Source organism: Dreissena polymorpha, chromosome 15 (assembly GCF_020536995.1).
Source record: "Dreissena polymorpha isolate Duluth1 chromosome 15, UMN_Dpol_1.0, whole genome shotgun sequence".
NCBI classification, from domain to species: Eukaryota; Metazoa; Mollusca; class Bivalvia; order Myida; family Dreissenidae; genus Dreissena; species Dreissena polymorpha.
The window spans coordinates 27444121-27462338 of record NC_068369.1 but is presented as its reverse complement, the minus strand read 5'-3'; the positions used below and the strand labels follow the sequence as shown (position 1 = coordinate 27462338).

Sequence of the window (18218 nt, the reverse complement as noted above, 5' to 3'; positions counted from 1 at the left end):
CACTCCCACACCCACTACACAAATACCAACCATTCAAATAGAAAATTGCATTTCAAGTCAAGTCACAGTTCAGTGGTCCAGTACATGATATAAGTATGTGCCAGCATATCAATATTATTTAGTGAGATCTGTTTGGTGGCTTAAATTTTTTGGTTTACACACAATTTAAGCTGTACTTAGTTGTGTTATTCTTGTTATTAAACTATCTGGACATGATTTGGTCACGCTTGGAGAATAATATGGAAACGTTTTTGTGAAGGAACACTAAAATCTGTGACACTGTCATTTATATAGATAATCACTCGATGTATGTGGGGTAAACTGCCCAGATGTGGTAAATAAATCTGTGAAATTCTGTTTGACTACTTTTGAGGGTTAAAGTGATATCATTGATAATTACTACTTTTTAGGGTTAAAGTGATATAATTGATATATTTTATTATTATTAGTCGTGAATTGGTGATAAATATTTAAATACTTGACAATTTGTAAAGTACATGGTGCTGAATATATAAAGAGGCATACAATATTTATCATTATTTACAATACATTCGGAGCATAATGGATACTAGTATGCACAAAAGGATAAGATACAGTGACTGGGTATCAGAAAGCAGAAATGAGAAAATGGGACATGAGAGTATGCCTCGAGAGCTGCATTATGGGGGTCGTTCCTATGTTCCCACCAGTCAGTCTTTGCCAGGTGGGGAGCGATTTGTGCGTGAAGTGCGATCCTCTGCATATGTGCATCAGTTGCAGTCCAGACCACGTTCTGTGATTGTTCCACAAGAAGATAGTTCCTCTCCCTATGTGCATCAGTTGCAGTCCAGACCACGTTCAGTGATAGTTCCACAACAGAATCATTATTGGAGGCCAGTGGATACAAATGGCAAAATGCTACCCTTTGAACCAGTGCCGTATTATTCAACGCAACAGCAACCGGTTACCTCTCATCCAGCTTTGCATCATTTTGTTCGTGTTAAGATGTCACAGTCACCATCTAAACCAGGCTTTATAGTCAAGAAAACAATCTTGGGTAAACAAGTTTTTATTGATGGAGGTCGCCATGCAGCTGAAATCAATGGCCAGTTCAGAAATGATGGTCAATCAGATGGACATTCTCCTCACTTGGTTAAATCAGTTAATAGAGCAGAAAATAAATTTGCAATGACAGGGATTGCAGATGGTGGACAAAGTGAGAAAAATGAATTGGTAAATTTTGTGAACATGTCACATACTGTTCAAACAGGAAATATTACTTTTCATTGGCAACCACTGCAACATTTAAGTGCTCAGCCAAGAATGCTAAATGGTAGTTTTGGCTCAGTAAACAAAAACAATAATGTTACTGCAACTGTACAACTTAGGCAAGATAAGTCATCTACTGACTTCCCAGAAGAATGTAAGTATCCAATAAATAATGTTACTGCAACTGTACAACTTATATATGCAAGATAAGTCATCTACTGACTTCCCAGAACATTAAGTAAGTATCCAATACATTTTTCAGTCAGTATTTTTGCTACTGGAAAAGGTCTTTCTCAACTGTCACAGTATGCTTATGCTTTCAGAGTGATTCAATCTGTTGTTAGCTCACTTGAAGACGTGCTTATGATGAGCTTTCGTGTTTTATTTTAACTCTTCACAACTTAGAGACGTAATTTTTTGTGCTTTGTAGTCCATGAGAAAGTTAAATTTAATGGAAGACCCTCCTCACTAGATTCAAGTTTTAAAGGCTTCAATCTCAACTCTTAGGTACTAATGACCAGCAAACAGCATAAAACCTGAACAGACTGCGAATTACTCGCAGGCTGTTCTGGTTTTGTGCTGTTTGCACATTGAGCAGCGATTTCCATTAACTTTGGTCTTCTTCAACGCAGAAATTAATTTTCTTTCTGGAAATGTACATATTTTGTAATATTTCTACAAATGCTGGGTCATTTTAAAGATATAACACGATAAACAACTCGCACCATGATAATGTCAATGAAAAATAAATCAAATTGAGACTATTTTTTGTATTTCATTGTGATTTTTTTTAGTTTGAATGTTCGGATTTGAACCTGCAACATTAAGTTAGACAAGCATCATACATTTAGACTATTGGCTTTACATTAAGATTCAAAGTATCTTGTCAAGAAATTTTAAAAGCTTGTGGAGGACATATTTAGCACATTCAATGTAATTATCATGGTTTGACAGTTGAGAAAAAAACATAATGTTGATTGTAATTAATTATACAATATAATATTTTATGATTATTACTTGTTAGAAAAAAATACCAAAAACAATGCACAATATGCTTTTTATAAGACACGGAACCCCTTATCAAATAGTACTTATAGATGGACATTTTGTGATTCTGTAAATAATCTCTTAGGTTTAAAATGTTTTTCCTGTTACAAAAATGGTATTAGTAAATTGTTATAATTTATTCTTTCATATATCGGATAGCTAAGTTTTACGGGTTTTGAGCATCCCACAAAATCCTGGTTTCAGTGATTCACAGTATCTATATCTAACAATGCACGAGAAATTGGTATCTATTAATATGCAGTTAATGTTATGGTCACGCAACTGTGACTGTATAATCATGAATCATTTAACTCTTTCAGTGCGGGAACCGAATTTTGAAGGCCTTTGCAAACAGTTTGGATCCAGATGAGACACCACAGAACGTTGCGTCTCATCTGGATCCAAACTGTTTGCTATTCTGATAGTATTCTTTAAAAAAAAAATCAAAGAAAATGCTAATTTTAGAAATTCAGCAGACAACATTTTAGCAGACGACAAATTTCCCAGCATGCAAAGGGTTAATACATTTAGCTTTATTTCCACCAAGAAACACTTTTCTTAAGGCTGCTCCTATGTTGTTCTCTTATATTGTGCAAGTCATGTTATACATTTTTGTACGGAATATTAATACAAGATTATGTGACAATTTTAATATAAGGAATTCTTTGTTAACCCTTTTCCACTATGATACGTATTTTGGCATCTGTAGTTCCTTAGAAAAATTAATTTAATCAAACACCTCTCTTACTAGACTCAAGTTTTAAGGCTTCATTTCCAACCCTTAGTTACTGATGAGCAGCAAACAGCATAAAACCCGCACAGTCTGCGAGTTACTTGCGTTACTCGCAGGCTGTTATGGTTTTATGCTGTTTGAAAACAGCCAATTTCTTTTTGCTTCTGAGTGGGAAAGGGTAAAAGTTTCTAGATCCAAACGGTGGTCTTGATCACCTCTTAAAATTGAATATGTTGTCCAATGGGCAAATTTCCAAAGTTGCTGAACATAACAAAGCTGACTGTACAAAAATGTAACATCCATGGTGAAGGTAAACTGTCGTAATGGAATGAGACTGGTTGAATAATCGATTATTCATTGTATTCATGAGGTAAATAAAACTGCCAACACTTGCTTGATTATTACAATTGCTGGTTGCCAATCAGCCAAATTGCATGTTCTTGGAACATTAGTAGATATTTATTGCCCTGTACAAAACATCAGTCAATAGGGTATGACGTTTGGCCACTGAAGTAAAAGCTGTTGATCACATTGGGTATATTCATTCATTGTCATGCCATCTATAATTTATAAAAAAATAGTGTTTTGTTGGTTTTTTCATTGGAGCTGAATAAATGATCATGTGACAATTTTCAAAATAAAGCATCATTTTTGAAAGTTTCTTGCTCTAAAAGACTAGATCATCTGTAGAAATCGGGAGGCGGAAAACTACAACGGACGAGGCATGGTCAGGGGTGATAACCCCAAAAAAGGGTTAGGTAAGGGTTAGGATTAGGGGTCGGGTTAGGGTTAGGGTTGGGTTTAGGCTAACCCAAACCCTAACTCGACCCCTAACACTAACCCAAACCCTAACCCTAACCCTCTAACCCCCCCTTGCGTAATACCATACCATGCCTCGCCCGTTGTAGTTTTCCGCCTCCCGTAGAAATCGCATCGCTTTTTCAATGGCTTATTTCAAAAGTATCAGAGCAATGTGAAGCTGGATGTAAAAAAATGTAACCTCCATAAGTGAAGGTAAACAGTCACTATGGAATCAGAAGTTGAATAACCATAGTTTATTATTCATTGAATTCCTCAGAGGTTAATAAAAAAACCAACAGTTGCTTGATTATTATGAATGCTGCTTTACAATCAGTCTAATTGCATGCTCTTGGAACACTAGTAGACATTTACAACATTTGCTACAACAAATAGTTTTTTTGTTTTTTTTTGTTAACTGTTGAAAATATATTGCCCTGTAAAAATCATGTGTCCATAGGTTATTGCATTTTGAGACTGAAATAAACGCTGTTGATCACTCTCTATACTTTTGATACTACCTCACACCATCTATAATTCATTAAATATAGTGTTGTTTTGTTAGTTACTGTTATTTGACTGGCAAAAAAGGCATTAAAAGGTGTCTACATATTCAATTTGTGCAATACATAATATGTAGAAAATTTAATTGACATTAAAGGCGTGACATTAGAATTATGTCAATGAGTACATAATCATTATATGTAGAGTAACACATGTACTCATATTTGTTTGCTTTATTGCAGCTTTGATGTTTTCTGTGGATGCCTTTTCATAAGTTTATTTGCTGATTGGTTGGTTTGACCCAGTTATTTCAATATTTGAAAAATACCAATTTGTCCACTGGTTATGAATTTCCCATGAGTCTAAAAATGTTTGTTATTCAAAAAGTGAATTGTACTTGTTGCTTTTTTTTGTGTGGAACTTGTGTCTCCATTGGCCTATAATGGCTCTTGATATGAGCATGCCTAAAGTGGATAGGCTTCAATCTTAAGATGAACCATTGTTGTAACTCAAGAGCAATAATTACTATTAATGGGATCATTTTATTGTAAGTTGAATATAGAGTTTCTTTATAGAATCTAGTTGTAATTGATGAACTGCATATACAAATAAACAACAATGCTCATGCATCAGTAAAGCATTTTCAATTGTATCCTAAACATGGTTTAAATGGCAGACTGTAAAATGTCCTTTCGCTGATAGATGTTTTGAAGTTTTTGTTCTACAGCTGCATTATAAATATATAGAACTGCTATTCAAATGCATGTATATTGTGATAAAACAGGGATAAAACATGAGCTGTGTGGAAAATTGTTTGCTTTTGTGGGTCTCAATGGAGTAGACAGTGAGTTTCTTTTGTAAGATAAATTTGGGGTTTTGTTAGATAAATGTTGGATTTTGTAAGATAAATATTGGATTTCTTAAGATAATTGTTGTATATTGTAAGTTATGTGGGTTTATTAGATACACATCTGATTTTGTAAGTTATGTGAGTTTTGTAAGATAAATGTTAGATTTTGTAAGTTACCGTAAAACGCTGTGTATAACGCGCATTTATGTATAACTCGCATCTACTTTTTGAAGCAACAAAATCGGGAAAAAAAGTTTTTGAAGCAAAAAAAAAATTTAAGGCAAAATTTCCGTACCATAGGCTCACTGAAAATTGTTTATTTATATTGCCGATCTCACGTGTTATTTTATTTTTCAATAATTAATTATCTTTAAGACGATAACGATTAAGATACAACTTGTTTGTGTGTTTTTTTTTAAATTATAATATTACGTGTAAATGTTGGTTTAAATGAATTATGCATGAAATGCACAATTTCCACGAGGATACCATCAAGGTTTTCATCATAAGTCTCCCAAGTAGCTCCAGATATTAATTTGGTCAAATTCTTATTTACTCCCTATTTTAAAGATTAATTCTTATTTTACCCCCTATTTATAAAATTAATTCTTAACAATATATTACCAAATACTTTTTTATTCATTGTTTTTGACACATCAACAATTCAACATTTTGGTTTATAGTCTTGAAAAAGCCTGGCTTTCCTTCTCCGTTTCTTGCTTTCCCATATTCGGACAGCTTTGCGAGAGCTTATAAGTTCATCAATTATTGACGAAACCACGCTTTGGGTATTTGAATCTAATTGAAAGAATGCATGCAGCGTGGACTTTTGACACAGAAATGGCTGTTTTTGCCTTCCACGCTTCGATACACCGCTTCGGTTGGCCATTTTGATTTTTTTTATGTGAAACGGTCACTGACACTTCGGCTTAGGTCATAATGGCCTTTTGGTCGCAGTTAAAGTCATATCAAAAACTATATTTAACATTTAAGTTTAATGACATTTTGAATCGGTATACATTATACTACCGGTACTTTTGTATAAAAATTACAATAAGTGTAATTAAAAAGGTACAATAAGCAGTAATGAATGGCCTGCAATACTAGGAGAACAGAATCGAGACTGTTTGGCCTTTCGACCTTTCGTAGGTGTGGCTCTTCCTCACAACAAACGCTTGAGTGACGTTGACTTAAAGTCGTAGTTTTAATTGAGCGCCTAGGCGAGTCAGAACCGGGATGATTTGTTTACCGCATTCTATACATAGATGGTGACGTCACTACGTTAGTAAGACCGGTGTGTACACAATGTTGTTTACGTATATAATTTGCTACTGGAAGTTTTACGCACGTTCGAAAATTTCGAATTCGTGTTTTATTTTTTCAATGCGTAACTTTACGCAAAGATTTTAAATCTAAATCGTTATTTAAGAAATTTAATCCGTTTTTACGCCTTTACGCATGTTATCTGGAGCACTGATCGTGGAGGAGTACACATTGCGGACCGATTAGTGTGCTTGGTATAACTAAGACACTGAAATTTTTATTGGTATTGGAACGGGGTTATTCACACATGACTAATTCACAACCGCGCATTTTATTTACATTTCCCATCTCACGCGTTCTTTTCGAGGATCTATAATTGACAGGAGTCTTTAACGACTCAAACTTCTCAACACCATTTCTGACATTACCGGCGTTAAACAAACAATGGAGGTGTGAAGTCGTTTGCCGTTTCACATGTTTTGATAATAGCCCAGCTACACAAAACTTGACAGGTGACGCAAATTGCTCGATAATCACAACCCCAATTTTGACAAGACGTATGACCCCTATTGATTTTTAGGTCACTAGGTCAAAGGTCAAGGTCACGATGACCCGAAATAGTAAAATGGTTTCCGGATGATAACTCGAGAAGGCTTATGCCTAGGATCATGAAACTTTATAGAAACATTAATCATGACTTGCAAATAAACCCTATTGATTTTCAGGTCACTAGGTCAAAGGTCAAGGTCACGATGACCCGAAATAGTAAAATGGTTTCCGGATGATAACTCAAGTTGCTTAGGCCTAGGATCATGAAACTTCATAGGTACATTGATCATGACTCGCAGATGACCCCTATTAATTTTCAGGTCACTAGGTCAAAGGTCAAGGTCACGGTGACCCAAAATAGTAAATTGGTTTCCAGATGATAACTCAAGAACGCTAATGCCTAGGATCATGAAACTTCATAGGTACATTGATCATGACTCGAAGATGACCCCTAATGATTTTCAGGTCACTAGGTCAAAGGTCAAGGTCATGGTGACCTGAAATAGTTAAATGTTTTCTGGATGATAACTCAAGAACGCTTATACCTAGGATCATGAAACTTCATAGGTACAATGATCATGACTTGCAGATGACCCCTATTGATTTTCAGGTCACTAGGTCAAAGGTCAAGGTCACGGTGACCTGAAATAGTAAAATGGTTTCTGGATGATTACTCAAGAACGCTTATGCCTAGGTTCATGAAGCTTCATAGGTATATTGATCATGACTCGCAGATGACCCTTATTGATTATTAGGTCACTAGGTCAAAGGAAAGGGCACAGTGCCAAAAAACGTTTTCACACAATGGCTGTCAAGGTCACAGTGACTCAACTTAGTAAAATGGTTTTCTTCCGGATGATAACTTAAGAATGCTTACGCCTAGGATCATGAAACTGCATAGGTACATTAATCATGACTTGCAGATGAAATAATGATGAAACTTGACCAGGATGTTTGTGTGGACAATATCTAGGTCAAGTTTGACATTTGGTAAAGATTAAATGAACCCACTCCTCTAAGGTGAGCGAACTAGGGCCATCATGGCCCTCTTATAATGTTTATAATATTGACGCTGGAAAAGGCTGGAAACTTAGTCAGAATACTCCAGCCTCATATATGGAAAACCCTCGACAATGTATGCCCGGGCCAGGACTTCCAAATTTTCAAAGCTAGTGGAAGCGCTGATGCTGAAGGCTCAATAATAGAATAAAAATAGTTTTATGTTATTTATCATTTTAAGGTTATGAAAAAGATGAACATTTAATCATTTGTGTGGCCTAACTCAATGCAGATAAGTATTAAATAAATGTAAGAAATACCTGTAACTTTATCCAGTCTATTCATTACCGAAAAATACATCTGCATGTGTAAACAGTAATGATATTGTTCATACCATGTCTTATCAGACCTAATCAGTTTAATTTTTAACCGAAAATCTACGTAATTGTGATGTTAAAATAACCAAATCTATGTGTTATGTTTACCATTGCTAAATACTTAGTGTTTTAAATATCAAAAAGAGGAATTATTGCTACTTAAAATAATTAAATCTGACAAACATGAAACAATCAAATAGAAGACATGATTATACACTCTCCACTTCCTGTTTGAAGCACTTGTCCTGGAAAAATATTTCGGATCACATGTCAGAGGCCTGTGATATTAAGTTTTCACAATTTGAGAAGGAAGGTAGGTTTATTTTTCCTTTTGTTCCATGTGAAGTCATAAATAAGTTTTAATGTGTTGCATAATTAATGGATCAATTTAATATGTGTTCTTAACTGTATGAACCAGAATTTCTTGGAAGTTTTTTATTGTTAGCTAATATACTTGTTATAATGGAATAACTTAAACTTGCATTTCTTTCTCTGTAAAAAAAAATGGTTATAGGATGTGTTCTGACTTAATTTAATGAAATAATTGTGTGATTGGTCCATTAAAATAAGTTGTCAGTGCTAAACTTCAAACATATGCTAAAAGGCTATATTATTTTGTATCTTTATGGTGTCTTAAATTTAGAATAGCCTCCAGGGCCATCATGGCATTCTTGTTGGTTATGTCCTTGATAATCAAAGAAACAACATAATTTACCATCAATTTATTTGAATAAAAAAAAGATTGCTTTGATATATAAAGTTTGAACATATAAGTAAAATGGATATAACAACAATAGAACAGTAATTTATGAAATTGCTAAATATCAAAAAGTCAAACAATCAATTGGGAATATTTGGACTAGATTTGGGAAATATTTGCCATTTGGAATATGACCAAATAACGGCATAAAATCAGCAAAAAAGACAACTTATTATCTGTTCAAATTACTGGCATTATTTTTAAAATAAAATGTATAACTGCAGAACACAATAGTTAATCCAAGCTACAAAGCTATCACAGAAATAATTTTTAGTTTGCAAATTTTACAAAAACATATATTTTCTGATTTCAGTGGACGATCTACTGCATGAACTAAGTGCAGGTGACGATTTAAACAAGATTAAAGGTGGTGGAATCTTATACACGCGTCACTTCTGTTTGGACTCGAAATCTCTCCGACTTTACTACACTGGGTCAGAGAAAAGATTCCGGAAGAAAAACACATCATGTGAGTGTATCAAAAAATAATTTTTAAAAGTATTGTGTCTTCTGAAAAAGTGGTATTTTTGTGTCACACAAATTAAAAACAATTAAATTATTCTGTATAAGTCAGTTAAATAGTATTTTTGTGTCACAAACTTGAAAACATGTATTCAGTTTTTTATTCCAAAAATTTTGAATGACTTATTTTCTTTAAAAGGCTGGCCAAATTAGTTAAGTTTTGAACAGTATTTTAATTAAGTTATGGTGAAGTGGAAACATATTTTAAGCTCAACGTATAAAACACAACATACCCATTGTGAGCTTTTGTGATCATCTTTTGCCAGTGGTTTGTAGGGCATTCTTAACAATGACGTTATGAACACTAGAGGCCACATTCAGTTCAGATTAATGCCCATATCTTGCCATTATTAAAAGATATTGTTTAAACTCTTAACATTTTTATGATGACATCAGCATTGTACAATACTGCTTCCATTATTCATGCTTATGCAATCTGTACAAACTATATCAATTTAAAAAGTGTGTCATAAAAATAACCAACTGTTAACCAGGTTAAGTGTTGCTATGTTGGTATAAACATAAGTGTTTCAAAATAATGACCAACTGGAAATTAGGTTAATTGATGCTTTGTTCGAAAAAATAAAGTGTTTCATGAAAATTACCAACCGGAAACCAGGGTAAGTGTTGCTATATTTTTATGCCCCCCTTCGAAGAAGAGGGGGGTATATTGTTTTGCACATGTCGGTCGATCGGTCCGACGGTCCGTCCACCAGATGGTTTCCGGATGATAAATCAGGAACGCCTTGGGCTAGGTTCATGTAACTTCATAGGTTCATTGATCATGACTGGCAGATGACCTCTATTGATTTTCAGGTCACTAGGTCAAAGGTCAAGGTCACAGTGACTTGAAAAAGTAAAATGGTTTCCGGATGATAACTCAAGAATGCTTAGGCCTCTAGGATCATGAAACTTCATAGGTACATTTATCATGACTGGCAGATGACCCCTTTTGATTTTCAGGTCAAAGGTCAAGGTCACAGGGACTCAAAACAGTAAAATGTACATTGAAATTTGGTTTCCTGAAAACATTCAGACAAAAACGTTGTAAGAACGTTAGAGGAACGTTACACTTTTAAAGTCCACCAATACATCCTAGGATTGTACAAACACACTGTTCAAATGTGACTTTCATAACATATATTTCATATAACTAAAATAAGTTACGAATACTGATAGTTTGATTTTTGTTACAATGTTCTGAAAACATTCTGGGAACGTTCTGTGTAATCATAACCTAAAAGAACTTAATCATAACCTTATTTAAACGTTATGTGCTAGCTGGGCATTTGTATAAACATATATGCAAACAATATACAAAAAAAAGAAATAAGCGTAATTGAATTAAATTGCCTTAACATGTTTAAGTTTTGAAAACTTACAATAATAACATAGTATTGGAAGAACAATAACCATTGGTTATTAAAGTCCTCGATTTAACCTTGAAAGCATCGTGTGTTTAGCATGCTTCACACATGAAGATAAAACAGAGACTAGAGTTATGTCCAAGTCATTTGAATGAGCCCACTCACTTATAAAGTGGTGTGAACTAGATAATATAACTTATGTTTATGACTTATTAAATACAGCATTATAACAAAACAACTCAATAAAGTTAAGTTCATAGTATGCCAACCATCTGTGATATGGGTGTGTGCTACCGAAGCAGGGTGTCACAGGTTGGAGCCCAACTGACTTGGCCTGTTGCCTATAACCCAGCAGATAGTTAAATCAAGGGGTTCAAATTTCCTTCCTGCCAATGCCAGGCATGACAGATAGGAATTGTAAGGAAAGATGTTCATCAGTAAAAAACAATGTCTCATGAAAAAAGACAGGCTGGTCTTCAACTGACAGGGTTTTTACATACATTCACAAAATGTATTCTCGAATCCCGGGTGTGTGCAGTTTTAATCAATTAAAGATCATGTTTTACAAAATAGAAGCTTTTTTTATATGTGAAATCATATTTTTTTTCATAAAATCATTCTTTGGAACGAAAGCACTAACATTCTAAATCAATAAACTGCAGTTAGTAATGATGAAGATGATAGGTATGTAATGTTCATGTCATAAAGCATTAAATATTTAGGACTTAAAATGAAAAGGATATGTGTTTACAGATACTTAATTCATATACGTACCATAGATAGAAATAATGTTTCAATTAAGCTGTATGTATTTTTGCACAGCTGAAAAGTCTACAAATAGTTTACTTCATTTGGTTGTCATTACCTTACATATACTATTTAAAGGGTACATGTAACAGAACACACCGTGTGTTTTATCTTAACTTTTTAATGCAGTCTTTGTACACTGTAGCTCATATAGTGCCTGATGCAGTCTTACAGATCTCTGTATGTTGTAGTTATACCCCAATTACCATTGAAGTACCATTGGTAAGGGGGGCTATATAGGAGTCACTTTGTCGGTCTGTCTGTCCCGAAAATATCATCTGATCTTAACCAAACTTGGTCAGAAGTTGTATCTAGATGATGTCTATGTAAAATTTGAATATGGGTCATGTTGGGTCAAAAACTAGGTCACGGGGTCACTTAGTCTGTTTTAAACCGAAAGTTTGTCCAGATCAACCATAACTATGTCATTTATCGTTATATTTTAAAATTAATTGGTACATTTGTTCACCATCATGGGACAGTGTGTCATGCGAAAGAAGTACGTCAATATTTCCAAGGTCAAGGTCACACTTGGAGTTCAAAGGTCAAAATGCCTATAAATGAGCTTGTCTGGACCATAACTTTATCATTTATTGTGAGACTTTGAACTCATTTGGCACATGTATTCACCATCATTAGACGGTGTGTTATGCGAAAGATTTACATCGATATCTCCAAGGTCAAGGTCACACTTTGAGTTCAAATGTCAAAAATGGCCATAGATGAACTTGTCCAGGCCATAACTATGTTGTTCTTTGTGAGATTTTTTAATCATTTGGCACATTTGTTCACCATCATTGGACAGTGTGTCATGCAAAAGAATAACGTCATTATCTCGAAGGTCAAGGTAACATTTTGAGTTCAAAGGTAAAAAATTGCCATAAATGAGCTTGTCCGGGCCATAACAATGTTGTTCATTGTGAGATTTTAAAATCATTTGGCACATTTGTTCACCATAATTGGACAGTGTGTCATGCGAAAGAATTACTTCGATATCTGCAACGTCAAGGTCACACTTTGAGTTCAAAGGTAAAAAATGGCCATAAAAAATCTTGTCCTGGCCATAACTATGTCATTTAGGCCAGAATTTTTTTATAAAATGATTTTCGGATTTTTCTTCTAAAAGTGTCGGGTAAGAGGATGGAGTAAAAAAAAGAAAGAAAAGAAGATGGGTGACCAAATATGCACTCATTAGCTCATCTATTTAAAAAAAAAAAATATGAGCTTTTGTCATCACCTTGGCGTGGTGTCGGCTACAGCGTCCGGTTAAGTTTGGCGTTTAGGTCCACTTTTCTCAGAAAGTATCAATGCTATTGCATTCAAACTTGGTACACTTACTTACTATCATGAGGGGACTGGGCAGGCAAAGTTAGATAACTCTGGCATGCATTTTGACTGAATTATGTGCCCTTTTTATACTTAGAAAATTGAAAATTTTGGTTAAGTTTTGCGTTTAGGTCCACTTTTTTCAGAAAGTATCAATGCTATTGCATTCAAACTTGGTACACTTACTTACTATCATGAGGGGACTGGGCAGGCAAAGTTAGATAACTCTGGCGTGCATTTTGACAGAATTATGTGCCCTTTTTATACTTAGAAAATTGAAAATTTTGGTTAAGTTTTGTGTTTAGGTCCATTTTATTCCTTAAGTATCAAAGCTATTGCTTTCATACTTGCAACACTTACTTACTATCATAAGGGGACTGTGCAGGCAAAGTAATGTAACTCTGACTGGCATTTTGACAGAATTATGTGCCCTTTTTATACTAAGAAAATTGAAAATTTGGTTAAGTTTTGTGTTTAGGTCCACTTTATTCCTACAGTATCAAAGCTATTGCTTTCATACTTGCAACACTTATTAACTATCATAAGGGGACTGTGCAGGCAAAGTTATGTAACTCTGACTGGCATTTGGACGGAATTATGGGCCCTTTAAACTTAGAAAATTGAAAGTTTGGTTAAGTTTTGTGTTTTGGTCCACTTTACCCCTAAAATATAATAGATATTGCTTTTATACTTGGACCACTCGCAAACTATCATAAGGGTACAGTTAAAGGACATGTTGCATTACTCTGGATGTCATTTTTACGGAATGATGGCCCTTTTTTGACTTAGTAACTTTGAATATATGGTTAAATTTTGTGTTTCGATCCACTTTACTTCTTAAGTATCAAGGCTATTGCTTTCAAACTTCAAATACTTTCATGCTATCATGAGGTTACTGTACCTGCCAAGTTGAATTTTACCTTGACCTTTGAATGACCTTGACTCTCAAGGTCAAATTATTAAATTTTGCTAAAATTGCCATAACTTCTTTATTTATGATTAGATTTGATTGATACTTTGACAAAGTTACTCTTACCTTACATACCACAATAGACTCCACCCAAACCATCCCCCGTGCCCCCCCCCCTATTTTTTTTTTTTTTTTTTAAGATCATCTCACAAATGACCACCACACCCTCACACTATACCCCCCCCCCCCTCCCCAATTTTTTTTAAACGGTTTAAAAACACAACTATTTATTTTTATTACTTTATGTTTGAAATACCGTCCAACCATCGCACCCAAGAATCCCTCCCCCCACCCGAATTCCCCACCCCCCCCCCCCCCCCCTAATTTTTTTTTTTTTTTAAAGATCATCTCACAAATTACCACCACACCCTCACACTATACCCCCCCCCCCCCCAACCTCACCCCCCCCCCCAATTTTTTTTTTTGAAACGGTTAAAAACACAAATATTTATTTTTATTATTTTATGTTTGAAATACAGTCCAACCATCGCACCCAAGAATCCCCCCACACCCCACACCCCCGATTTTTTTTTTTTTTGCATTTTTTTCACATTTTTGGAAGATAATGTAATAAATGTCCACACCCCCACACTATACACCCCTCTTCACTCCACCCCTCCCTTCTTTGTGATTGAAAATGAGAGTCCCTTCACCTTTAAAAAGAAAATAGATGAGCGGTCTGCACCCGCAAAGCGGTGCTCTTGTTTTAAAAATGTTATGGTATGAAGTTCTTTTTACTAAGTAACCGCAGTGATTTTTTTTAAACTTGTTGATGTGCAAAATGGTCAAAATCAGACTGTCTTGATGTGCAGTTTTTAAATTAGTTTGAATTTTAAAAATATCTTAACTGGTTCAAAAGTTATGCATTTTTTTCACTTGTCCATAATAAACTTTTTGGTAATTTTTTTGCTGAGCATTTAGGTCATAGTTCCTTGCGTTTTGCGGACTTAGTGCCTGGAACAAAATAACTTTTCTTCATTTTGCTATCATTTGAATTTATTTTTTTGTTTTAATTGTCTCATTTTGTTAAAACTTGCCTCTATGGGTTTTTTTTCACAAGGAATCCATATTTTGCATTAAAAATACTGTATCTCAACAAACAACAAAAAGTTATTGAGGTTTAAAAGAAGCATTTAACAGTTTTATATTGTCCAGTAAAAATCAATACTGTAGACAAATACAAATAGCATAACAAAACGCCTTTCAGGGGTTTCCCTGGCCCATAAAAAGTTGTTGCCACTTTATTGCGGTGTGAAAACCGCCGGTAAATCAAACTTTATTAATAAGGACAATCATTTAATGAACATTACTACATTAATGAATAATAGCATTGACAGTATTTTTATAACTTTGAGAAGTATGTTAATACATAAATAACAATAATTATCCTGTCACATGCCTTTAAATCAGCCCAATAACCAGGTAACCTAATATCCCAAAAGATATTAGGCTAGATGACCATGTGACCTTGAATATCCTTCAGTTGCTGTCTGCGCATGCGCACACCAGTACTATTTTCTATTTATAAAATATACTTGTTTTCAATTAAAAAAATTACAACATACGTGTAAAGTACTGTTTGTTTAAAAATTTATTATTTTAACAGCTTAATTTTGTCTTTGTGTATTGTATTAATAACGATTGACTCGATTTCTTTGTTGTTTAACAAGACGGAAGCTAGCCTTACCGTTTTGCATGACGTGACGTCACAATGTTTTTGCTGCGCCGTGTTTTTTCCCATATTAAATATTTAAACACAAAATACTGGAAAACTATATATTTTAGAAACATTTCAACGAATGTTGTAAATGTGACAGGATAAATAGAATAATAGGTTGGTGACGTGGATGGAGAATGGTTATCTGGCTTATTGGAGGATCTTATCGAGTTCGCCTTCAGCTCACCCGATAACTTCCTCCGACTTGCCAGATAACCATTCTCCATCCACATCACCAACTTATTATTCTCTATGTATCTTCATAAGTCTTAATAAGCTTTATTTTTATATAAATAACATTTTTTCCACTTGATAAACCAGATTACCAACATAATATAATAAAGTTAATAATAATGTAACAGTATGCTGCATAAATGTTTCAGAATTATTTATTAAAACCTAGAATCACACAAATATACATCATCTGAAAGGAAAAATAAATCAAACATCAGAAAATAAAGCATCTAAATTCAAATTGTAAAACAGTTTATACATTTGGTCATTTGGACATGATATACATCAACTTCTGTTTATTATCAAGTTTCACAAATTCTAAAACAACACCTATTGTTAAAAGCTTTCTGTTAGCTGTGGTGGTTGATTTCCAGGTTGAATTAAATGAATATTTTTCACAAATATTTCTTGACAGAAAGGCCCAGGATAATTGCCACTATCCATTATTGTTGTCTGAAATAACACAAAACATATTTTTACAAACTATATACAACAAATCAACACATAAATATCACTATCTTTATATGTCTGAATTTTAACATATCCGAAATATAGTACAATGAGTGAAAGACCTACTTTTGATTTCAGAAATAGTTGGTATCTTAATTAAAATATATCGGTCCCAGAACATTATATTAATGGAACTGTTAAACATAAATGCTCACAAATGTCTGTTGAAACAAGTTAACATGTGTTTTTGTCATGGTATTGATTAAGGAAATAGCGTCCCTAATTATATGGCTAATAATCGTTATAATTATTGATCTTCGTGACAGTTTATCCCAGGATAACATAATTGATAGTTCAATGTCATACAGGAGCCGTTAATCCGATAATAACCCCCATAAACTTGACTATTTAATTTGGACATTCATGGCTTGAAATCGTTTTAAAAACTGTTGATTTTGCGATTTTTGAACTTTTGGTACGAACCAGTTCGGAACAAAACCGAAGTTTCGTACCCACTGAAAATAACAAAAAAAAACATATTATATGCAAACATTCTTCACTACAACTGCATTAAACAACACATTAATTATTATTCTCTAAAATATGACCGTATTTTTGCATAAAATATGGAAGGTTTAAAGTTGATAGGCGTAAATGGGTTTCGCATTTCGAGCACCTGTTAAATTAAAATCGTTTTAATACTATCAATTTATGAAATTGTAAAAAATAGAACAATGTTTACTAACAAATCGATTCCATTCAGGATTTGATTTGAAGGTAACATAATTATTGGGAAATAAGCCGACTTTGCTGCTGAAAGCGTTGTAGCGTTCTTGAACAAACAATGATGGAGTAGCTTTTGGTAAATTCCAGCACATGTACATGATGAAGGTTGTTCACGTATTAATGTGGGTAATTAAAACTGGGTTTATTATGATGATTTATAACTTATTTGAACTTTTTCTTAAACCTGGCAAGCATTTCGTGTTTAAAAGCCACCTTTCGGCATCCGAAAAAAAAAAGAGATTTTTTTGGGGGGGGATTTCGTCAAAAATTGGAGTCGGCGGGTCTGAAAATCATTTTATTAAAGAATTCTGGCCTTATTGTTAGATTTTAAAATTACTCAGTACATTTGTTCACAATTATTGGACGGTGTGTCATGCCAAAAAAAATACATCGATATCTCCAAGGTCAAGGTCACACTTTGAGTTCAAAAATCAAAAAATGTCATTAATGATCTTGTCCCTGCCATAACTATATCATTTAATGTGAGATTTTAAAATAACTCGGTACATTTGTTCACAATTATTGGACGGTGTGTCATGGGAAAGAATCGAGTCAATATCTCCAAGGTCAAGGTCACACTTGGAGCTCAAAATTCAAAAATGGCCAAAAATAGCTTGTACGGGCCATAACTATGTCATTCATTGTGAGATTTTTAAAATGACTCAGTTCATTATTTTTTTCACAGTAATTGGATGGCGTGTCATGGGAAAGAATTCAAGATTTCAAAGGTCAAAATGGCCATAAATGATAATGGCATAATAATTTTTAAGAATCGCCATAAATTAGCTTCTCTTGTTTTGTGGAGACAGCATGCAAAATATTCTGTGTCAATGCAGCATGTGGGGGTATGTCACGTCTGTGACAAAGCTCTAGTTCATATAGTGCCTGTCACAGCTTCATATGAGATAAGT

General features: G+C 34.1%; 1 protein-coding gene across 1 annotated transcript in view; it reads left to right on the top strand.

Annotated features, from left to right (window-relative positions):
• The first annotated feature begins 217 nt into the window (after positions 1–217).
• Positions 218–18218, top strand: part of LOC127859635 (1-phosphatidylinositol 4,5-bisphosphate phosphodiesterase delta-1-like) — a 52482-nt gene continuing 34481 nt past the window's right edge. Inside the window, 2 exon segments of the mRNA XM_052397141.1 lie at positions 218–1402; positions 9442–9597. Coding sequence (XP_052253101.1) covers positions 562–1402; positions 9442–9597 — 997 coding nt within the window. The 5' untranslated portion in view covers positions 218–561.